A 25,250-nucleotide genomic window follows, 5' to 3' on the forward strand; every position below is an offset into this window, starting at 1 on the left:
GCCATGGCTTACGAGAGCCTAAAGATGCTCCCTGGGGATGCCGATGTGGGAAAGTAGATATCTCACAGTAGTTTCACCCTCGAGCCTCCGTTCATCTCCCTCTCTGCTTTCTTCTTACTTCTCTGCCATTCTCCCTCCGTGAAACTTGTCTTGGTAAAATTTTCTTGCACGAGCAAACCATGCGTGTCTTCAAACTTTTGAGCTCGTTAATTTACCCGTTACAGAAAGGGTAAAGGTATGGTTTGTTGGAGGCATTTCGTCATGTGGAGAGGAGTCTAACGGCAATTGTGAATCACTGGACCGAATTAGAACTTGGTAAATCATCGTATCACAACTCGACAACTCTAATCATTCGAATGAAAAATAAAGCGGTTAAACGCGCTAATCATATTTACCATCATTCAGTACGAATATCTGAAATTATATCATCTGATATGAGTGAGTTCTACCTCGGGGCAAATTACATACATCTTCGGCAAATTACCCGGCGTATGCACTATGCAGATCATGAAATTACACTATTCCGGAGGATTAAGTTTGCCCTCCTAAAGCACACGAGCGGTGCATTCCCGTGACATTCAATTAAACCATCACCAAAATCCAATTATCAAGTGAAAAGCGTTGGAAAAAAAAAACGCCCCCGGTAAGAAAGTTGAACATAATATTGTCATAAATTACGGAGGAGCAGGTTGAAATTCATTGCAGGCTAGATATTGTATAGCACAGAAGTTGATCCATGAGCAATAGTTGGAGCACATCAATTCTCCTGTATTTTTTACGCGTGTCGTGAGACTATAAGAATGGTTATTTATGAAAGATCTTGAGTGGTTGGGTGGAGGCTAACTCCGAGGGTTCTACAAGAGGCATTGGGACTGCCAAAGGGATTGTGATGGGAGTATTCGAATACACAATGAGAGAGGGTCAGAGATTGCAAGCTAACAATCACCCTGTGTCCCTCTTGGATCCGAGATCGCTTTTACTACACTCCTCGTATACGTATACAGATGTATACCACTTACATCCACCAAGTGGTAAGTTACGGTTTCGCTCGCCCTTTGGTCAATGCACAGAGAATTCCGTTCTAGGGTTTGTTCGAGAATATCGCACCAACCTACCAGTTACAATCCACTATTCGCACAGAATTTCTCATCGATTAGTTTTCTCCAAAATTTATGGAAACTAATCGTGAAAAATTGATGCAGTCAGAAAATTCGATATCGAAAAATTCAAATTCCGCAGAATCCAAAAAATGAATTGCCACGTGATCCCTAATCATCGGTTGTTTTTTATTCGCAACTACAAGATGACCCGAGTGAAATTTAAGACACTCCACTGATGTAGGAAAAAAGAGCCATGTATACATAGGATGTTCCTTGAGCCCACATGGAGACGTTATTCGAACGTGAACTTGCCTGTACAAGACCATATACCCCGAAATCCAATAAAGCCGAAGCCGATTAAATTTATGAAGTGAAAAAGATATATGAAAAGCCGTGGGAGTTATCGATGGAGGGAGAAAAGACGAAACCATGTGTCCTCTATCGATTAGTGCACTCCAAAAGACCTTCAATGATAATAAAAAAAGAGAAGAAAAACGAGAGAAAGAGTAAATAAATAGTGAGATTAAAGTTGATACGGGATTCAGCGGAATATTGAATTTAATACACGTACGAGAGAGGGAGCTTTTCAATCGCACTCTTAATTAGCAGACAATCAAGTGTACATCCGAGCGGGTGTACACAGAGAAATAGAGTTTAGTGACTCGACGGTGGGATATGCGCCGAGTTACAGAGGTACGTTAGTTTTTCCGTTAAACTGCGTTAGTGGATGAGATTACCAACAATTATACGGCTGTAACCGAATTGTTTGTTTGATGCTAACAGAATTAGAGGAGTAGAAGTGGACTCAGTCAGGCGTAGCAAGGCCTGTGCGTATACCAATCGTGCGTGTCCTAGCACTGGTACATACAAATACACCAGATAGGTATACATTCACAAAGAGACTACTAAAGCTCAGATAATTTTGCGCTTCGACAGTTCAAACGGCTCTTGAATTTCATCTAATACAATTAAACACTATTCTATGGGGCCATTGTTGGCAGCTCCATATCAATTTACGTCGACTATTTCATTATAATCATTTGGTCATTAAAATTCAATAATGTGACATTAGTGGATACTGCGGTAGAATATGTTGATGTATTAAAAATATTCCATTTTATCGTAATGTGAATTCAAATGCACATTAGGAGGACACTGGTTGTTTTTCAGCCGCCCTATTTTCAAACAACAATACAATATCCGCCCTACAGATCCCGGCACGTGCCATAATAAAATTGGACGAGGACTCAATTTTCCATTTGGCCTATACTCTGAACAACCGAGCAAATGCGTTTTCACGTTCATGGGGGGGAGGTTAACTGCCAATTGAACGACGTGAACGCGCTTGGGCAACTCTCACTGAAAATACTCTGGCGTTGTAAAAAGTTCTAGGAATTTCGGACAATGGCTGGACCCATTCCGTGTCTTATTCTGCGTCATGATAAAAAAAAAGGCTGAATTTCTAGGTTGAAATAGCCTCCAATGGGTAATGATCAGCTCTTTCGTATCACGCTCTCCTTTTTTTTTTTAAAAAGGGTACATAATGTGCACAAATTCAGATGGTGCAGATAATTTTTCACTGAGCCCCAACGGGTAGTACGTCTGCGAAGCTCTCTTGACGCTGTGACTTGGATGGATCGTTCATCGATGAATCTCAACCCATTTTCATTTATTTTTTTTCTCTCTTTGGGACTGCTTGTATTTTCCCGTTGCCCACTGGCCCTCCATCCCATAATAACCCATCTCAGTGGTCAGCACTTTTCTAAAGATTCGATATATAAAGAACCTAGAAGCTTCTCCAATGTTTTCGTCTTTCAATCTTTTCGTACAAAACGCAACGAATAATCCATAATAAAATTTCTTGTCCCGCACTTTCAATACTCTTTTCACTTGAAAAACAATTAATTTATGTTGGTAATTGCCCGAGAATTTTGCGAACTGTTGTAGTTGAAAGTTCATGCATTCTCGAAGTAATGGAATCTTATTAGATCCTTATTATGGTATGATTTATATATATATATTATTATATATATATATATTAATTGGTGATGATTAATGATTGGGATATAGTTAGAGTGATATGGAGCGTAAAATAGAAGAGACAGGAGGTAATGATTGAAATTCCAATGGTATTGGGTAATGATTAACGATCGACGAAATGACCAATGAATGAAAACAATTAACACCGATGGGGATGTGAATTTACATGTATACCAACGACAATAAACGTTGCCAGTGGTGGGCACACTGCCAGTGGCAGTGGCAGTGCCAGTACCAGAGCACAGGTCCCACAACGGTGTTGCGGGCACGTCGTGTGTTCTCTCAAACCTCCTCTGTTTGTCTATGCAAACGAGGGTCCGAGGAGGACCGCACAGACCTGAGGGGATGGTGGCAACACACACGCGTACCATTCCACTGGGAGATCGACGACGCACGTACAAACCGCCAACATACGATGGTTTTGTTATACCGTAAAACGTGCCACTAGGAAATGCCCTCCACGGTGATGAGTACAGGGTAAAATTTCACCACTTCGTTTTCATTAATTCAACGAAAATACAACGCCACAGTGTTTTCAATTAACACTCAAGATAATCCCCTTTGTCGAGAAGAAAAATAACCCAATCGGTTACTGCACCATTGGGAAAAAATTTCGTCACCAAAATTCCTCACCGATTAATCAAGTATTCCCATAATACCATTATTATAATTAATTTTTTGATATTTGCAGAGTAGCAACGAAGTATCGCATGCGGCGTTGATTGTGCCCTTTCGTGCAATTTATCATAAAATTATGATTGAAGTTAAACAGTTTATTCGGGTAAAGAATTAATCCTTCCCGTTCGGGGCTTATGACTCGATTACTTGTAATTGACGGAAAAATATGAAACAGAGAGCACAATGTGCGGAAGGTTGATAATGTTTGAATTTCCTTATTTAAATTCCTCTCTGAATATATAGCGGTTATAGAGTATTTAAAACCTCTTAAAAAGTGATGTGGCGCTCCCGAAATAAACGTGGACGAGAGGGAATTAAATTAGAGATGAAATGCCGGTTCAGCGATCTTTTCCCGAAAAGTAAAATTTCGATTTTGCAAACGCCAATAAAGCTTTGAGATATTTCCAAAAATAAAGAATTAAATTGAAATTGAATTGAAACATACCTTTATTCCGAGGGTTGGTGCCAGCATGCCATATTCATGGAGGGCCGGCAGCATAACGGGGGGTAGATTAGCCATCATCATTCTGTCAGTAACTCTGGTACAGTATTGCCAAGCCACTGTTAATAATTAGCGCTGTACAACACCACCCTGAAAAGAGAATAATTCAATTGCTATAATCATGTCAGAGATATAAAAAAATCGCTCAAAAAATTGTCTAACAATGAAAAAAGTGGGAGGGATTAATGAAAGGTTATGGAGGCATGTAAAAAAGTTGAAACAGCCATTGGAAAGAATTTTTCAAATTACACTGGCTACCCACGTTGGGCTCGTAAGGTATACGTTTATAGAAGCATTATAATCTAGAACTTATTCTCAACGGATCTAGAGGTCTATTTGCCCAGGCTGCACCGCTAACTACCCCGGGGCTATGTACCATAGTAGGAAGAATCTCAGTTGAGCCGCGTCTAGGGACTCGTGCACCCCTTTACCTAACTCTCATACTCATACCGTCACATAATACTATATAGGTTACCCACAATATCCTTTTCTGGTGTGCTTACCCACCGCTTTCCCGATTACAAAGCAGCCAATTATAGAATTAATCCATTACTCGATTTACACGAGTGTAAGTGGAAGATACGGTGCACTTGAGCCCTTGTGCTGGTAGGACGAGAGGACCTGACGACATGAGAGGGAAATATAGAGATTTCACGGCGGTCTTACGTCGGATTTGCTGCAGGAGAGGGAGGGAAAAGCCGGTCATGTCTTGCCCTCGTCCCCACCTCGACAGCTACCTCTGGTGTATGTGGTGCCAGGCATCGTCAACACTTGCACGCAGAAATCCAACGAGATTGGCTGAGAGAGGAGCAAGATGAGAACACCTCTCACTCTCTTCCTTTCATTCCTCGTTTTCCACGTGACGGCAATCTAAGTTTCGAACTCGCGCTCACGACCCACCACATAGCAGTCATCACGCGTCGAGAGACGTCTACCTAATCCCCAATGCAACTGTACGGGTATCATTTCAACTATTACACACCGCTGATTGTATGAATTTTTATTTCCCCATTTGAAATTCCATTTTGTCAATTAAATTACACAATGCCAGAAGTACTGAATTACGTATGACCTGAATACATAGAAATTTATACGACTTTTATACGAGCCCTTCCTCCATGGTCAGCTATTAAATCAATGTTGAATTAGTTTATCTCTTCACCGTTGAAAATTCTCAATAAATATTTCTATTAAAGCTGTTTTTCCGGAAAATTCAGAACTCTTAGCAGTGCCGACAATTCTTGGGAACCGTCTCCCCAATTTTGCCAAAACAAATAAATAAACGACTACACGAGTGAATGACAGAAATAACTTTTGAATGAGATAAACTACCAAAAATTTCGCTTGTATAAAGTTGGACAGAGCCGTGACGGGATTTGTGTACAGAGGACCGAGAAATATTGGATTAAAGCGAATACTGAAGGAGAATAACGCGTGTTTTCAATTACCTATACTTCACAGCCGTTGCTCAAAGCGATGCCCCGAGCACCAATGAAAAACGAAAACGAGAGATGATGGTTCAAAGTATAGAGTATGTGTCCGGGCAATTTACATTTTTAACCAATATTGAGAGACATAGAGAGTTCACCGAGCGTGTGACGCCAACATCAAATTTCATCATCGTTGCTCACCGATGACTAACCTGTTGCTGTTGGTCAAATCAATAGGTGGAACTTCACGTACAGGAAGTCGAGGAATTTATGGAATAAAGACGATGACAATTAGCAAGGCATTGACGTTAGAAGAGGATCCCGTCATTTCGCTAATCGTCAACGAGGCATTATTCTCCGTACCGATGGGGATGGCCTCTGTCACGCACCGTGAGTCCTGGCATCCCCAAGGTAATTCCGCGCGTGCTTCGAATACTTTCAAGAAGCTTTTCCGTTACCACAACGTTGCGATTCCACTCGCATCCCATTCTGGTGTGACGCGACAGCGATGCTAGACCATGGAGACCTGTTGCCCCGATTCCCAACTCCGTCACTTATCGTTATTTTACGTCTCTACACCCCATAAATACACATCATCAATATCAAAATTGAGTACCACTGACTGTGTGAACAATTAGAAAGCCAATTCACCATGAAAAACTGTTTAAATACCGAAGAGGATACGTCCTCTCGCATCAGACAACAGACCGGTCAATTTTCTTTTATGAAGGGCTTGACTTTATAACCTAATAAATAGCGCTTGGCTAAACAGCTAATGGAGTTAGTTTATGGGGTCCCAGTGGCAAAGCCACCGATGGAATTACCAACCCTTCCACGCCTGCTCCTTCACTGATCTCAAATATCGAGGAATATCATCTATTGACACTTACGGAGATAAGTCAAGTGGTAGTTTGATTCCCCACTGTACCTCAAGGAACAAAGTATACCCCCTCCTGTCATTTTTTTTATCCCCCTCTTTATACTACCCAAGTGTTTCCAAGGTGTGCAGCTTTTCTATGCACATTCTATCTCGCTCAGTACATTCAGGTAAAATGCCCGTCTCACCGAGAACAATCAGCAATACCACGCATAATACCCCACCGCTCCGACCAGCCTCAAAACATAATTAAAATTTTCCTAATTAAGAATTTCGATAAGGCAAAGAGCTTGACTCTTTATGAGGTGGTATTGTTTATAAAGGGCTGGGGGAAGGCGACAATAGTAAAGAAAAGGTATCGGCATAAGGCTAAAGTGGAATAACAGGAGAAAGACGACTCAAGATTAATCCCCACCCCCTGAGTTATTATTAAATTAACGATTTTTCAAGTCTCACACTGTACACGGCGTTTTTCAATCCCTCTCCTATTTTTCAACTTTATTATCATCTTATACTTTAAAGTGTGGTGAGCCTTCTTCATTGTTTTGTCTGAGAAAACGTGAGCCAAGATTAAATGGAAATGGATTAAATTCATGGCATGGAGCTTCATTGCACTCATGCGTCCGATCGGTCATTGATTAAAATCCATCAATTTTCCCCAGTGCAATTCGATCACCTCTTTTTCTTCAATTCACCCCGCCCATTATATGGATTCGCATTTAAAATTCCGAGCGCGACTTCAATTCTCGCCAAGCTTTTATCGTTCCTCCGCTTTGAGAGTAACCACTATTGAATGAAAACTGAGCCCATTGAGCCTCATCGGGGCTGATAAAAGAAAATCAACAAAAAAAAAACTATCCTCAAGTGTCTCATCCGTGTGTCATGCACATACATGGGGACATCATGGATTTTGACCTGATGCTAGTATCAGCAACCATATAGATGATATCATTTACGGGGGATTGCTTTAAAGGGCAGAAATACACCCGAGTGTGCAATACCTTATTGCCACCGCAGGGGCACTACAAGAGAGACCCTTTCATCGGAAATTCTTCTTCATTCTTGTGGAAATTATACTCTAGACCGCATTCATTCGTTTCAATGACTCGAGAGAAGATTTTTTTCCCCTCGCAATTTATATCCCAGGTGAAGGGGGCAAAAAGAACGAGGAAAACAGGAAAAATACGCACGATGAAAAAGGAAAAATCTCGTTCGTTGTGAGTCAAGTAGGAAATATATCAACTGGTTGCATTTCCTCAGCGAGGAGTTCGCAGTGATTGATACCAACGAAAAACTGTGAGAGAAAAAATAATGAAAACAAAAAGGAAGAAAATAAAATAAAAATCCCTGCTGCTGACAATATTCTTGTTTCCTGCCAACACAGACGGACGATAGAGAACTCCCCTCGGAGATGTCGGAGGTAAAGCGGAATTTCCAAGACTGGCGTTTACGTTGGACACAAGAAAGAAAAAAGAAAGAAGAAAAATGAGTATCTTGTCAGTGAGAATCATTCTATTTATACGGGTACTCTAATGATGATAATCATAATAACCGAGCGGTGGAATAAGGGAAGCGGGCAAAGGGAATGAAAAAGTTTTTCACATTGATATAGTGCCTCTCTGTGCGGGTTTCCCTCCCCCCCAGTCCCCCCTGTACGAGAGGCTCGCTCGTTATCTCCGCCATCTTTTCAATCGTCGGGCCAACGACGATAGCGTTACAAAAGTCGGGCCACGACAGCCATTGTTTCCTCTGCCGCGTATTCAACGCTCTCAGGGTTTGGGAATGGAAAACGCCTGTGAGGACTCCCCCTCACTTCACCCACTCGCTCCCTCTCATTTCACTATCCCTCACTCTCTCAGTTACCTATCTTTGAATCACTTCATCCACCGTTCTCATTCAGACTGCCAGCTATGTTTTCCCTCTTCCTCTTTTCCTCTTTCACTACCAAAGTGAAGTGAAATAGGAGGAAAAAGAAAAGGAAACAAAACAAAACAAAGATAAAAAAAAAGTCGAAAAACAAAAACAAAAACGTTACGTTGCCATACATGAAAAACAGGGTCAACCATTTATTGTGCACCTCATGCTCCAATTTTATTGTGTATTTGTTTGACTCAGTGCCACTGAGATCAAACGAATTTTCCATCAATTATTTGTTTGCTCAATTGAATTTTTAATCTGAGACAGCATATTCCTGTGAAAATTCACTGGGATACCAAGCAATGGATGGATTCAATATTGAATTCAGTTGCGTATCAAATTACAGTTGACGTTTCAGCGAAATGGAAAGAGGAGGGCGAGGAGGGCGAGGAGGGCGAGGAGGGGGAGATGGGGGGGTGCGAAAGGGCGTGAATAGGGTTGGCAAGGGGCGAAAAGGGCAGGTAGGGGGTGGATGGGTGGTGAGGGGATCAGTGAGAGTACCATCAGAAGCTTGCATTGATCAAGCGGCTTGTATGTCAGAGCTGCGTTCGCGTTTACCCTTTGCGTGTCGACTCATCGTTAATTCCCTTTGAAAACAGTGTGGACGACGCTGTGTGAATTAGCAGGTGGTTTGGTGTACAGGAATGGAGAGGGGAGATGAGGGAAGTACCATACTGGCAAGCTTGTTGAATAATTACCGATCGAGGGGAAGAGAGCTAGGTCCGGTGTTAATCGAACAATTAGCCATTACGTCAACCGTTCTCGAGCCAACTGTCGATACAACTCACGTATGTGGATTTCCATTGTCGACTGTGTGGCAAATTATTCTTCCTTTTTCAAGGAGGCTCTGCACAAGGAGAAAAAAAAAATCTTTTGGCTAAATTACTGCTTTCTCTCTTTTCCTGTTACGGTTTTGGAAAACTTTGGAAGTTTTGGAAAACTTTGACATCCAGATTTTTGGGATATTGGTATTGAATTTGAAGTAGTTTTCACACGGATCACTGGGGCTTTTAAGTGAAGAGTAAGTCGGGTTGGTCGGCCATTATTGGGTAAATCCACTGGATTATGGGGAAAAATAGGGGATGGGGTTGAAATGCATTTGATAGGGATTTGGTTGCACAATGATCACTAGGGAAAACAAGTAGGAAAGGCTTGGGGAAAATATTTGTATGACACTGGAGCCTCAAAACGATAATATTACAAGTCGATAACTCCGAAGTGCTCTTAATTCAAGGTCCATTGGCGATTGAGTGCCATTACTTGGATTACTTTCCGGTATTTTCGAGAGCACCTGCATTGGTTCAAGAGCCCTCCTCCGTTTATACTAGCCCTTCTAGCTGGCACTGTGCCTCGCATGCACAATTACTCGAGGACCGAAGATACAAAATTACTGGGTTAAAGGAGGGAGAAGTAGGGAAAAAAAAAAGTTTATCCATGAATTCACGAGCTCTGAAAATCTGAGCACGTTGCAAAAGTGGGGAAAATTGTACGAGCTGAGAAAAAGGAAGAAAAAAAGTTTTCACTAAAAATGTTTTTTTTTCCTGTTTTTTCCAAGTAGGGGTAGAGATGTAGCCGCTGTGTGTTAACGTGGCTATTCTCTCCGGAAAAGAGTTTCTGCTTTGATTTCGATCTAATTAGCTGTTGCAATAACCTGGAGCAAGTTAAACAACTTTGTGGTTTTTCTTTGTGCCCCGAAGTGTGCAACGTCACTTTTTAATAGGCAAATGTTGGTGGAAAGAGCCAGCAATGTCAACAGTCAAGTTTTTCTCCATCCAATAAATTTTATAAATCAGTTATTTCGCGAGCTGAAGGAAATAATTCAGAGGCAGTAGAGTGAATTGGTCTGGGCATTACGAGAAAATACGATCGACACTTTGGGGGTACCAACAAGTCATTGAACAAGGACCAGTGGGTACTTGTGAATCGTTAGGACAAGGCGAGAAAAGGAAAAACCGTCTCAACTGTATTCTCTGTCTGAAAGTGGCAAAAATCGAGGTTGAATTTCCACCTGGTACAACCAAGAAAGCGTTAACGACCCATAACCACAGCGCTGAGTACAGCTCTTTACACTAATCGAAAAGAAACACATACATATGTACATAACTCCCTTCCAGTTTTTTTTTCTCGTGGTTTTTTTTACCACTGGGAAAAATCTATTTGGAATTTTAATTAAAAGTAATTGAGTGGGAGCTTGCACGATGTTCGTTAAAATCAACGGATAATAATATCGCCTGGGGTTGCAATCACTTAGTGCCCCAAACTTGTCGCTGAGCGTCAAATTTCTCCATCACTCGGTGGCAAATTGTGATTGAAATAATTGTGAGTAGCGAGTGGGAAAAGGAAGAGTGAGAGAGAATGGATAAATGGATCACAGACGGGTTGCTTGTAAAACAAGCTTTGGAGAAGCTTTTGAGAAACATTTTCCTGAAGAAGAGTTTCGACTTTCCGGGGAAATCTCAAATTTTATAACACTTAGATCGAATACCCTAAGATTCAACTTTCAAATAGGAACTTGAGTGTCTTTACGGTTTCTGCTACTACGATTTTCTCTGATTACGCTTTTCTACACGGCATGAATTTTCACCTAAATCCCAACTGAAAAAAAACCGTTAACAATTATAAATAATCAAATAGCAGACGCAGATTACGCTGGATTGAAAATTTTTTGCAAAAGCTTTCGAAAAACTCACCGCAGGGAATCGGCGGATATTTGAAAAAATATTGATGGGTATAAATATCGAAAAGCGTTGGGAGCAATGGTGAAATTGGTAGAGAATGAAGAAAACCATGGGAATAGAGGATTTAACCTCGCCCAGGGGATGAACAATGTTTGGTAAAGATAGAAGGGGGATGTATGATACCACGGGTGTCCCCCTAACCACGGTGGGTTATATTGCAACCCCTGCTGCGACGGTTTGCAGCTGAGTCTGGATGATAAAGAGACGCGCTCGTCTAATTAAAACCTCGTGTTTCAATGCTGAGGTGATGCTTCACCCATCCACTGGAAAAAAACCCATAGCAAGGTCAATGGAGTGCCCCATTCCAGACAGACTCATTTGTAAGGATTCACTACTTATAAAGCATAACCTTTTATTTCTCCAGGAATCCAGCAAGGATATCAATCATTTAGAAAGACAAAGATAATGATTTCTCGTTCTTATCAACCCCTTGATGGCCCGAGATACGTTAAGTTTAAATATGTACGAGGCTACATTCATCAAGGCCTGATTTTTTTATTACTTCTGGCCAAGAATTACTTGAGAGGGTAAAACGCGGTACCTTATAAAGAAAACATTGGCAAGGCGTGGGCTGCAGATTGAGGAACTCAATTTCATTTTGTAAATGCGTAATGCCATGGACGGCTTACCTATATATATATATACATATATATAATATATATAGATATATATGTGGTATATACATGAATATATCCCAACTAGATTTCTCATGGTTTTCCCAGAAGACAACGGGGACTGCGCGATGAACAAAATACAGAGACAGAGTTTAGGTGAGTTGCATTATAGACGGGACATTCCCGTGGGTACGATCAGTTATTTAGGATTTGGAGACCCGTCGACACCTTCGACACTTGGTCGGTGTGACTCTATCACTCGATAAATTTACGAGATGCTTGTCTGAAAGAGCTGCTTGTCTTTAGATTCAATTGAGTAAAAATTACCTCACCAGGGCGTTTTTATTGTACACTGTACAGGAGAAAATGAAGAGAGCTCATATAAAAAAGAGGAGCAATTGATATAAAAAAGAGTGTCTCGAATATAAAATCAATTCACATCAATGGGGCAGCTGTATAACTTTGTCAGCACTTAATGTGTCCCTGGTATACTAAAAATAGTAATGTCGACGTTTGTCGGAAGACGAGAATCACAGAGAGCATGAACGATAACCACTTTGTAGTTTTCTAGGTGCATCATACATGTTCCTCAAGTTATTTGCACCATTAAATAATCCACAGCGAGTATATATTTGTGTCGTTCGGACATTTGATATCATTCCGGGGAACCTCGTAGTTTTGAAACGCATTTAGAAAATCAAATTCAGCAACGAATCGTCAAGACAAAAGTAGATTATCACAGGTCGCAAGTCTTTAGTAATTATCTTGCAATTGAGGGCCGATATCGAAATTCTTATCTCCACCTTTTTTTAACAGCTGATCAAGGTATGCAAAAAAGATTAGTACTAAAATTTCAATATCTCCCTTACGTCCAACGATATTTCTCAAAACTCAGACGTCATCATGGAGTTTATAGCTGTCGAATGAAAACGTAAAGTGAGCCTCAAATAGATCGAGAGGAATTCTGGATTCTGTCAAGCGATTGCCGACAAAATTGTGAGATTTTTTTCCAATGATCGGATGCGATCAGGTCCGAGCGGCTTGAAAAATCGAGAAAGGGCAGACGTCAAAATTTATTAGAGAAGACAACTTTTTTTTTCGAAAAAAATGAATAAAAATTTGATAGCAAACTCAGAGCTGGTGAAATTTGAATGACATTGAGTCGAAGTGACTAGCGCATTTGAGATCCACTGGGATGAAAAAAGCAGACAATATTCTCGAGAGTGACTGTACATGGCGGCGGCCACATACCGAGCCGCGATTTGAATTACAATCGGCGCATCCTGGCGTCCCGTCCGATGAGTTCGCGTCTCGTTAACCATTCGCCATTCTCAGGTAACTTTGTTCTAGCCCCGGTTCCCCCGAGTTGCAACGATATTTTTTTTTCACTTCTTCACTAACACCATTCCCCAAAGAGGAATTTTATACCCCAGTTTCCCAGCGACGCTCCCCAGAATAATTAATCAACATTGATCTACTCAACCACCGCTAACCGAGCGAATTCACACAATCAAGCGAGTCAATTGATTTATTAGGAAAATTGAATCTGCCATTGAGAGTAACGTTTCGTGTTCAGCGATCGTAAAAAGATCAATTGATAATGGATCTCGTTCTCGTGTTATGGCCACGAGGCAAGCGTGAATATCACCAAACGATAATAATACACGTGTCAGCCAAACCCTGACCTTGGATGTGAGACGAGAAATCACCGTGATTTCGCGGTTATTTCGCGGGTTTGAAATCTGAGTTCTTACGGGTCGGTAATTAGGAGATCATTAGATTCCTCCGAACGTTTTGAAAATTCTACTCATACATTTTCTCTACACGCTTCTCATACATTTTCTCTACTCTTTAGTCGCCAACCAACCACCACTTGTTGAAGAGCGAAACGTGTATACCCATTGCGGGTTTGGAGCCTGTGCGTGTTGCTTTGCCACTATAGACTATACACGCGGCTCACCCAACATCCGTATCTCAGTACAGCCCACGACAAAAATTTATCCCCGTGTCATTCTCAAGTTCCAAATCACTTGGAGTAAAGTTCGAAAGGAAAATACAGAAGAAGCAAGTGCAGGTTGTTTCAGAACTTCAGTAAACAAGTCGTTAGCTGAAGGAAAAGTAAAGTAATACCAATATTTAAGAACCTGAAAAATATGTTGCCAACGAATTGTGCGCGGAGAAAAATTACTAACTGGAAGTTTTATGAGAGTTTCGTGTAATTTTAACGTGACATTGTAAAAAACTGCGGCACTATTACGGGATTCTCCGTGAATTTTTCCGCAAAGCGACTTCTAATTCAATTCAATAATTCCACGAAAGTCCACGAATTCTAGAATTCTTTTTAGAATTTTCGAATTTTTAGGATTTGGAGGACATCACTGGAGCTTCAGACAGAAAAATCGATACCAATGAATATCAGAGTAATTCTTCCGCTCATTGTGAATTTCGACAGTAATAGCAAATACACAACATGTTTCACGAATTCACAGGTGATAATTGCTTCGTCATTTTCGTGCGTGTCACTGTGACCGGGGTAATTTCGTAGAAAACGTGAGGAAACTACGAAATCGCCTGAGTAGTAGAGCGTGGGTCCAATTGCCCCCGTCGGGAATGATCACCTAATTGTCAATTGACGAGCGATGTTGCCATGTCAACTGGCATACTGCTGGGACGTAATATGTATTAGGTACAAAGGACGTACCCAGTACCAAAGCCCTTCTTCCCATTTTCCCCTCATCTTGCCTCCCCTAAAAGAGTCCAAATATCTCAGAGGCCAATATAATCCAACTCGCATCACCCAACATTGAATCATCAAATATCTCAATGAAAAACATTATTTTTACAAAATTTAAATGTCATCAACACTAAAAAATTCAAAAGACTCGTATGTCCTTAATGACGACGTCTGTGTATTTATGTAATTTGATTTTAGTGAATACATTCTACTCTAGACGTCAGCCATCAAAGACAGAGATATGAGCTCATCACTGAATAAAACCCGGACAATGTCATTTCCTCAAGTCTTTTTTTCCCGAGAATGTATTGTTTGGTATTTACGTCAATCAGTATAATAAACATGTACGTGATGGTAAAAACGTATCTCGGCTTCTCGCGAGATCGCGAATATATCGACGGCTCGGGCCGAATGAAACCCATGGGAGTCATTTGCCCTCGTACTCATCCGAATTCCCAACGGATGAAATACGTACTATGTACCGAGCAAGTCCGAGGGATAAGGAATTCGTTGAAGCGCAAGGAATCGCAAAACTGAACAGGAGTACCCCCCAGTGGAGCCATTCCCGGTTGATTCGCAATCGAATGATTCACGTTCTTTGAGGATAACACAGCACAACAGGAAAATTGTGTTATCAGCCCACTGACAATTCAAACGGCCACCGAACACAATAAATCATCATAAACAAATTCAAATCTACTTCGGCATATGTCTTGACCACTGTGATTCTCAAGTCCCCAGTAGTGATTGACTTTCCCGCTGTTAAACTCAATGAAAAAAGACGGATACGAGTAATTAAACGCAGAGTCTACAGACAATGTAGACCTACTTGTCGCACCGAATAGTGAAATTCAATAGTAAAAATAGTTCCATCAATCGTGAGTGTCGAAAATGGTCGTATAGAACTTTTTCAAAATATGTGAATGAATCAATCGAATGACTCAACTAGTTTTACAACATGAATTTATTGATGAAGACGAAACTATCTGTAGTCGAGTGAATAATCCTCACCCGTTTGTTGATGAGAATTTCCGGCAAGCAATGAATGTTGATCAGTTGCTGTATTCTGTAAATTTTTAGATACCATTTGGTTGGAGCATTCTAAAGCAGTTGAATAAGAAAATTAAAGGCAAACGCGATTCCAGAGACACGCATGCGCTATCCAACACATAAACACACACGTAAACATACACATGGACATATCTCCCACCATGTCACTGTACGCTTCAAGGTCTGCCCGAAGAAGGACAGAAACTTGAATCGGCTAGCCTTCGGTCACTGGGGAAAAAGTGAGAGATTCCTGATCAATTACACTCCATTGCCGATTGACTCTCGTACGAATTTTCCATCTTCCTCAACTCTCACTTTTTTTTTCTCAAACGGTGTCCTAAAATTTAGCTCACATTGTTCTCGAGCAGGTGGGAATGTGCAAATCCGGCCCTTATTCTCGTTTTGTGTTTCGCCCCTACTCTAACTTCTTTGTTCTGCACTACGCATGCGCTGTAGCCTCCCTAAGTATTCTCAACAATTCGTTTGAGTGCATGAATGTAAAAGCGAAAAAAAGAGAATGAGTGAAGAATGGAAATAAAAAAAAAACGCCTTTGTGAAGCGTAGATACAGAAACGAGAGCGAAAGATTGAAATTCAATCACTCGAATGAAATTTCCGACAAATATTCGAGCGTGTGACGTAAAACGAACCGAACTCTATGACCAGGAGTGTTAGTGTGTCCCGGGGCCATATAAATATACCTTCGATCCGATTGAGGAACACTGCGACCATGCTGCCAAAAATAAAACAGTTTGTAATATTATGGAGAAGGGTGGAGTGCGATTGGCGATGAAAACAAAAAAAATAGAATAAAAAATTATCGTAGTCCGAGCCCAAAAATTCCGTAAATATCGTGGATATAAAAAACATCGGAGGAAGAGAGGGAGAGAGTGAGTGGTGCGGATGAAAGAGTTGTCCTCCCCATGGCTATAATTATTATCGATCGATCAACCTCACGTGAGAGCCATTAAGCGACATCATGAGGTCCCCATAAAGTGACACTCCCTTCTGGTTACCAAATACTTTTCTCATTCCATCAATCGATGAGACCCCATTTATCGGGATATCGATGAGGAATTTGCAATTTTTAGTCAAAGCATTCGAGCGGTTTTGAAAAAAAATTGGTGCATGGATGTGACTGCTGAGTTTATTTGAGTTCCTCCTCGTTTCCGGTTGCTTCTGTTTGCATACGCGCATTTTTATGACATCTGAGAGACTTGAAGAGAATGGAAGCAATGAAAATCTCATCTCTCGTAGTTCTGGAGGCACATGGCGTCGAGGCAAGTAATCAGACCTCCCAATGAAATGAAAAATATCTTTCAGAATGAAAAATTCAACTTTTACTGTGTACATAGTCGATGAGAACCTTCGATGTGCCGACAGCTGTCCGAGACCAGAGCACCTGCGGAGGATTGATGATGCGCTTGTCTCAGAAAATCCTGAGGTATCTGCAAATCCCATGACAAAGGGGACCTTGTTCTCCAGAGTGAAGCCAAGAAAAGGCAATACCATTTTCTTTGAACACTCCAATGCGAAATATGTTTCTCGTCAAACGGTCATACTTGCATGTTATATATTTTCCCCTATTCTCAGTAGTATCATTTATTTCAGTTATAAAGAGTCACAATTAAGTTTTATATCCTCTGTAAACAGAGACTGACATTTCCGTTGAAAATTCACTTCAAATTGCCTGGATAGCACGTGGATCTTAACAGGGGAATAATCCGAACCTCTGTATTCACGGGAGAATAAAAATTCACGGATGGCAAACCTCCGACATAGACTGTTCCGTGGAGTTCTTCACGAAAACAAGTTTCAGTCGTTCAAGGCTACACGAGGGACACTGTCGACAGACCATGACCGCGTAAGAAAAAAAATTCAGCCAACTTTCTAAAGACCCATAAATGCGATTGTTTGTATTTTGGCAAATCACCTGATCCTCACTCTGCCCTTATTCAAACAACACCTTTAATTCCATTTCAGGGGAAAATTTCAGGGAATTTTCATCACCCCGGAAAATCTAATGAGAATTCCTCATTTTTACTGACAGAAGATCGTAATCCCACAACGTGCACGTATTTTCGAGGAGAATAGTTATTCAATTGCCTAACAATTGATAGTGACAATGATGAAATTGCTTGACCAGTGGTAATGCTTTGTGCTAAAAATCGACAATCCTCTTAGCGCAAGTATCATTGAAAAATGTTATCGGATGTGAGGGATCAATAAAAGTTTTCACAAAAAAGCAACACGTACAAAACGTTTAACCTTGAGAATGCGCAACTAGTGACTCTCCACGTGGTTGGCACGTACTTTCGCCTTGTATTGGCAGCCAGATGGGCGGCAAGGGGAAACGAACAGAAAGGGAAGGGAACCAGGGGCAGACGAGCTGGGAGGGGAGAAATTGCAGGCAACTTTACGAAGGAAGGTTTCCAAGACCTAACAACCCATCTTTGAGCAGGTTTCAGGAGGATAGTGGGGATACCAGGTATATCCCGCACATACACCAGACGGCTATCGAACGAAGGCTAACCTAATGTCTAACCTTCGTTCCTCCTCACCTTCGTATACTTTTTGCTCCTCTCACCTTTTCATTTCGCGTACTTTCGTCTTCATCTCGTGTACAACTCGAGTTGGATATTCTATACTGGGAAGAATGCACTCTGTGCAAGGTCTCTGTGACAATTCCCGATATCGACGCCACGTGGGAGATATAATTGAATGTTATTCCAATGCAATCAATAAATTTCACATCCAATTTGTGTTCTTTCCCGGTACACGATGATGAGATATTTAGCTGGGGAGACTATAAACGATCTGAATCACCTTAATCACGTCTGGGGGTGGTGAAATTAGGGATTATTTTTAGATCCTAAGCTCATCTTCGACGGTGGGTTCTCTCATAAAGGAAAAAAAATCGAAAGAAATTGAGAGCGAGACGAGACAAACACATCGATGAGGCCTATTTGAAAGTATTCCAGGGGAACATTCTGGCTCGAGGATAAAGAAAGAACTACGCAGTAACGCAAAGAAAAATCTAGAAGGGATAAAAACAAACTACGTACGTGGAAGAACAAAGGGTTAGGGGAATGAGTTGGGATTGGGGTATAGCAAAGATGAAATAAAGAATGGTAAAACCGGTTGAAGGTAGAATTGCGAGGGCTTGTTCTTCGCAGCCTTAGGTAATCTTGTCACAAAGGATCACGGCTCTGGCGACAATTTTTCGTGTCCAGGTGTAGAAAATTCTAGTATACAACGGGGAGAATTTCGTGAAGAATAATGCAAGTGGTTTGAGCAGTGGCGTGACAATAATATACGTCACGCCACTTCATAATTTTGGTCGATATTTTGGAGTTGTGGAATTGCTGAGAATCAGTTGCGTGTCATGACACGTCAACTTTAGTCGGATGTTCATGGCTATTCTGAACAATTGACAGGCTTGCGTGTGAGTGGAAATATCGATTCTATGGAACTCGCGACCGGTCAATCTAGGCTGGAAATCGCCTTTTCTAGCGTGTTTGTTATCGACATTATGTGTATGTTGCTTCTGCTGTGCAAATTTACGTGGAGTCACACCTAGTCGCCCCCGCACAAGAGCAACGACATTATAAGAGGGTCTCAACGTCTGGTGGCCTCATCAAAATAGCTCTCAGCCGAAAAAAACTGGGAGAAAAAAAATTCCGATACAACAAGCGAACAGGGAAAAACCACGGGGAACAATCGGAGTATAATCGCGATGAGAAAATATTCTTCACGGCATTGAGAGATATTCATTGACAGACACACGACAAACATTTACACTAGATCATGACCTTGCCACTCCAAATTTCCACCTTTTATCATGCTCGAGTCGTTTTCATCAGTAGATAAGCCTCTAAATAAAGGAATGATGATCGAATGTAACGAGAGATTGTTGGAGGTGAAAAATATTGTCTGTGAGGTGAACGTGCTCAGTGGTTGAAGAAAAAAATTACGTTCATTGTTGTAGCCGTTTTGAGTCGCGTCCAAGCATGTGTGCGGTTGCGCATGTATAAACGTAACATCGTGTAGAATCGGCTTGGTAAACTAGACATGCGCCTTTGTGGCCATGCTGGATATAATGCGTACCGGCTTTTTCGGTTTTCAATTTTACTTTCAAGTATATCAAATGTCAAACCATTAAGAATCTCAAAGTAAATGATACGTACCAAAACACAGCAAGATATTCCACCAAATGCTAGAATTCCACTCGTCCTCTTCCACAAGTCACTCAACTATCACCGAACCAAAAATATTCAAACTTTATTGTTCCACAGCACAACTAAATACGTACGCCAAGGGGACGTCTATTCGCTCAACTCGTGTTAAAATTTCTCCACAAAATGTTATTTCAAACAAAACAAAGAGTACTCGATGATGTACACTGGGGGGGAGGAACGTGTATACTGGTAAGCGTGCGAGACTCGTCGGAGCGACGCCTCAACTGACTGAACAGAAAGACACGAGCTGATGACGACACGATGGAATAACTCACACAGCCACACAATCAAGAAAGTGAGACGTCAGGGCGGAAAGCGCGATTCGCGTCTGTCAACTTACACTCAACTCAACTTTTCGAGGTTATGACACGCCTGCATAAACCGTTTATTCACTCCTTTATCAAGACAATTGCAAAAAAAAAAATCTGGTATTCATACAATTCACACGTACTTCACCCGTTCTCCTTCCGGCGAATTGAACGAACAATGCAATCACGTAGTAATTTCAAAAATATAACTTGACTGATATTCCGTTGTTTTAACAAAAATACAGTGATGATATTCACTTGGCAATCGGATGTAACGCAGCACAGAGAGTAATAATGAGTGAGGGAGAGTTGGAGGAAAAAATTGTTAAAAAGAATATTGTCGTGACGATGAAAAGTGCGCGTAATAGATGCGGCTAAGTTGTAGGCACGCCACGAGTAGAACGACGCTAAAAGTTTGCCACGAGTCGTGGCAGGTGGGGGAGACGAACAGAGGAGCACGATTTTATGGTGGGGAGTAGAAAAGAGCGGCAGGCTGTCGGTTGGTGGTTGGCGGGGTTCAGAAGGGGAGGGCAGGGAAATGGCGGAAGAGCCGTTGGGTTTTGTGCCGAGGGAATACACTGATGAACAAGAGGGAGATGAAAATACTAAACACTGCGGTACTGTCTCACTCGATTAAAAGGGAAGGGAGGGTTACACGGCAACGGCGGGCAACGGCTGAATACTACTGACTCGTTCTTACTCGTTACTCCTCGTCGCTCCTCGTTGCTCCTCGTCGCTCCTCGTCCCTTCTCGTGAATCCTCGAGCGTAAGCGTCGGTTATCCTCGGGATGACTCGTTTTCCCACGTTCCATCGGTATGATTCCCGCCGTTCAAGTCTTTTATCCTCTTCTCCTCTCTGTCTCCCGTCATACCCACATACACGTGCTCCTCCTCCAACTTGCAATTCGCTGGATATCGTGTGAATAATCACTTGCAATGGGGCTGAGTATTTTGCGATAATGATCGTCACTGCAGAAATGAAATACTAGAAACGAAATTGCCACGACGTGGGGTGTGCTCTGTGGCGAAATTCAAATGGAGAATTTTACGATCGTGAGAGGATAAGAATTCAGGGGATTCGGAAGTTTTTACGCGGTTTGCTAGCCACTTTTCTCTTTGTTGCGTATTCGATACTGTGGCACCGTGGTAATTAAATTCAATGGTAGAGTGGGAGAAGGAGATAAGTGTGATTTAACGGTTTAGCAGGTTTGTCAAATATTTGAGCTGGATATTGGTGATTTAGAGGTTTCGGTTATTGAGGCAAATTTGTTAAATCGTGTTAAATAACGGCTATAAAAGCGAATAAATATGAACAATCATTTCATATATAAAATGAACAGAGGGTCCTTCTATTTAGCATATCGCATATCGAATCGGAAAAATTATCAAAATCATTATTCAATGACAGGGGGATAAAATTTGAAGTTTGCCCGAAAAAAAAATGGAAGATATGACAAGTAGTGGGGCGATATATCTTTAGATCGTATGAAATAAATTGAGGGGAATTTTTAATTCGATATTGAAAATAAATTATTTGGAAGAATTGCCATCTCAGGATATTGATGAAAGCACGTATTTTACACAAATCAAATTTGGCGTTAATGTGCGGTGGAAAGGAAATGAGTTGAGAACCCACAGGCATAATAATAGGAGAAAGAAGCGTGAGGATCCCTGTGGGAGCAACAGGAGGGAGAGTTCTCATGCGTCATATTGTTGTTCAGCAATGGCTGTTGCTGTACAAGGGTGGAGAGACGTAAAAGAAAAGGCATGTTCATGAGAGACTCACACATACGACTTGAGTTTCTCCCTCCAGGTTTTATTCTCCGTCTTTTCCCCCCATTTTCTGGATTTGTGGTAAGTGCGCCGGGTTCATTACAAATGCCCCAACTAATTACGGACATCATTATTCAATGACTTGGCATAATTATCGGTATGAAGTGTAACAGTAGATATGGATCTACTGGTATTTCACTCCCTTTATCTGTTTAGAAAAATAATCGCAACATCTTCCAGTTATTCCGCTCGAGATTCTAGTGCATTTCCTCTCAACTTCCTGCCTGGTGGAACTATAGACTTGTACATTTGCTATTGCCCACCACCACCAGCTCCTGTATTCGAAGATGTTATCGGCAGGTGTCTAGCGATAACTCAAGAAGCTCTTTCAACTCGCAGGCTCACATTTTGAATCGATTGGACGGGAGACAGAGATATCGGATAACCACCAACGTTGGCATCTATCTCGACGAATGAAAGATAAACACTACGCGTTTATGACTGTGAAAAGTGATTTTCTGCGCACTGACTTCCACTCCCTTTCCGCGATTCTCTCTCTGTCTCTGTTATTACCGGTTTGTTATTTCTCTCTCGTGTGGGAAGATTATTTCACCTTCCACAATATGGAATTATAGGGGCGGCGCCTTCACGTCGTCACGTACAGTTATGCATGCGTATTAAACTGGAACTATCCCTTTACAGAAAAAAATTTCAATTCCCAAGAATTAATCCCTAATTACTGATTTCCATTACTTGGAAAAATTGGGACATAACGTGTTTAACTAATTAAAATATAATATTGACAATCCGCTTCCTTTAGCTTTCATAATACAATTATATATCGTAATACAATAATGATGATTAAAAGCCAAATGCAATATGCTCTGAAAATTATTTAAAAAGTTTTCAATTTTAATGGAATTGTCAAGTAGTGAAAATTAGAACTTATCAATCTGCGGCGTTGTTTATGCGATTCGAGGTTGACAATTACCATGTCTATTTTTTTTATCCACGAGAGACGTAAAATAATTATTATGTGGTCGTCATCGTCTGTAACCGGAATCGATTGTCCTACTTCGGCCTGATGTTTAACCTCAAACCGGCATTATTTCCCGTATGCACGACGATCCATCAAATAATGAAAGCACTGTTGAGGAAAGCGATTATCCTGGTGACTGCTGTTTGCATAATTCCTCGGTAGAATACCGTGCTATATCACTGTGATGAATAGAAATTGATAAAAAAAAATCATTCTCTAAAACACAAGAGTTTGACGTTTCAACTCTGCATGATAAGTTGATACGAACGTTGGGTGATTCCGAATAGGGATTTTCGGTTGATCGAATGTTGCATCGGAAAATTTGCATTCAATATGGAAAATAGAGGATGGCACCGGGTCAATGCTCGGCACGTGCGAAGGCACTGGTGCAGGCGTTACACAAAGATGAAGGCCTTTGAATGTTGATGGGAGAGAGAATTTTCCGATTCATCGATAAGTGGGGTGGAAAAAAAAAAGCTAATTGGATCGGAAGGGGCGTACAAAAGCATTTTGATTCTTTAGGGAATAGTAAACAAAACTCGGAGGAGGCCCGGGGTCATTAATTTACAGGGAGAACTGCACGTCTCATCCATTTTAATTTCGGTCTAACGCTCGTAGCATCACGTTGCATGTGCGCGTAGGGGCATCGCAACTACCCCCTCGGGTCTTCTGGAGATGAACGTACGGTTAACGCTCGCGGATGCATGGAATTTTTCATTAAATCGCAGCCGCTGCAAGCCATTTTATTCCTCTTTTCCCCATCTACGATCTGTATGATAATGCATTATCGCATTCAACCGGTCTCCAATTGCGAAAGAACAGAATTAACGAATTAATTATTATATTACTCCCAGGGAGTTATCTGGAACTCAGGGCTAGTCTCTCTCGGCATTAATTTGCAAACTGATACCAAATAAAACCGAGCGGCCAAGTCTTTTGCCATTGAGTTGTAAATCCACAGTCTCTGGACACGTGGCTGCTGAAAATGGAATTAATTTGTGCCGTTTGCAGTGCACACGATCCAATCGTTCACGAGAGGCATCATTCACCTCGACTCTCTGGAAGTAAATTAAATCCCCGAATAGTTACGATACCCGATGACGAGTCGAGTCAACAAACTCGGTTAAGCTCTTTCCGGTAATTGCTCCTGAAATTGCAATTGAAAATTACATTGATTGATATTTTGCTACCTCGTTGACCTTTTTTCCCGTCTTAGTATACATATACATTTATATGTCTTCATTCTTTGATCAACCAATGACATCGGTGGAAAACTCATCTGGATATTTGGCGGAGCAGCCGAGGACCCGAAATTACCCGACGGTAATTTATTTCATCAATGAAAAATATTCCTGGAATATCCTCAACTGTCCCGTCTCATATGAATAAATCCGAATAACACATTCATAACTCGGAGAATTTCATAAGTAAAATGGAGAAAATTCCAGAAGCTAATGTTTCCAGAAAATCGTGCAAGTCCAATAACTGGGGAGAATTTACCGACATGTTCAAATATCTCGGTGGAAACTCGAGAATTCAATGGAGCAGTCGAGTTACAAATGCTTGAAGGAATAAAGGCTTCCGACTAGACAGTGAACATCTCCAAAAGTTTAAGGAGTTGAGTTGCAATAAGAATCATGATATCCGATATTCCCTGGTCGACGGAGGACAGTCAATCATCCATTTAACAGGAATCCCATAAATCATTCATTGATCCTTATATTTCCGTGGGATTAATTATTCTGACCGATTCTCTGTAAAATAGGAATATTCAATTACGAGTAGATTAATCCATTCTCAGAGTAACCAACCGGTCTCCCAATTATTTTAACGAGGTTGCAATCAGTAAAATTTTGGACGACTGTAAATATTGTATTTTCAATGATTAATCGACGGAGAAGGTTTCCATTGCTGAGAATATTTACAATTGACAAATTACTCAATACCGAATTAATGTGCGTATCTCAATGGAAATGAGTAAAGTTTCGATTATTTATCATTGACATTGACAAAGATTGTAATCAAGTGATGATCGATACCGATTTCTTTTTCTGATACGACCGATGAGTTCGACTTAACCAATGCGTTCATATCTGGCTGACCATTAATCGTTGACTACTACTAACTGGAATCTGAGTAAGACGAACCAGGGGAGAACGGCATTACATGGTGCTATAAATACTTCATACCATGACCTACATTTATTTTCTGGG

General features: G+C 41.1%; 1 protein-coding gene and 1 long non-coding RNA gene across 6 annotated transcripts in view; one reads left to right on the forward strand and one right to left on the reverse strand.

Annotated features, from left to right (window-relative positions):
* Positions 1-20,852, reverse strand: part of heph (polypyrimidine tract-binding protein 1 heph) — a 72,651-nt gene extending 51,799 nt beyond the window's left edge. For 3 of the 4 annotated variants that reach the window (XM_011312157.1, XM_011312155.1, XM_011312154.1), the window contains exons 1-2: positions 19,867-20,852; positions 4,264-4,410 (exon numbers count right to left, since the gene is read on the reverse strand). In XM_011312157.1, coding sequence (XP_011310459.1) covers positions 4,264-4,344 — 81 coding nt within the window. In that variant the 5' untranslated portion in view covers positions 4,345-4,410; positions 19,867-20,852. The remainder of the gene's footprint in view (positions 1-4,263; positions 4,411-19,866) is intronic. The other variant, XM_011312156.1, reaches the window with a different exon arrangement.
* On the forward strand, positions 15,393-17,894 carry LOC105270919 (uncharacterized). 2 transcript variants are annotated; one of them, XR_892608.1, is made up of 4 exons: positions 15,393-16,959; positions 17,035-17,181; positions 17,333-17,543; positions 17,663-17,894. It is a non-coding gene; the product is annotated as an uncharacterized lncRNA (long non-coding RNA). The 2 variants fall into 2 exon arrangements; XR_892607.1 differs by having other exon boundaries at positions 17,035-17,543.
* Positions 20,853-25,250: the final 4,398 nt, after the last annotated feature.

Source organism: Fopius arisanus, unplaced genomic scaffold (assembly GCF_000806365.1).
Source record: "Fopius arisanus strain USDA-PBARC FA_bdor unplaced genomic scaffold, ASM80636v1 scaffold00097, whole genome shotgun sequence".
NCBI classification, from domain to species: Eukaryota; Metazoa; Arthropoda; class Insecta; order Hymenoptera; family Braconidae; genus Fopius; species Fopius arisanus.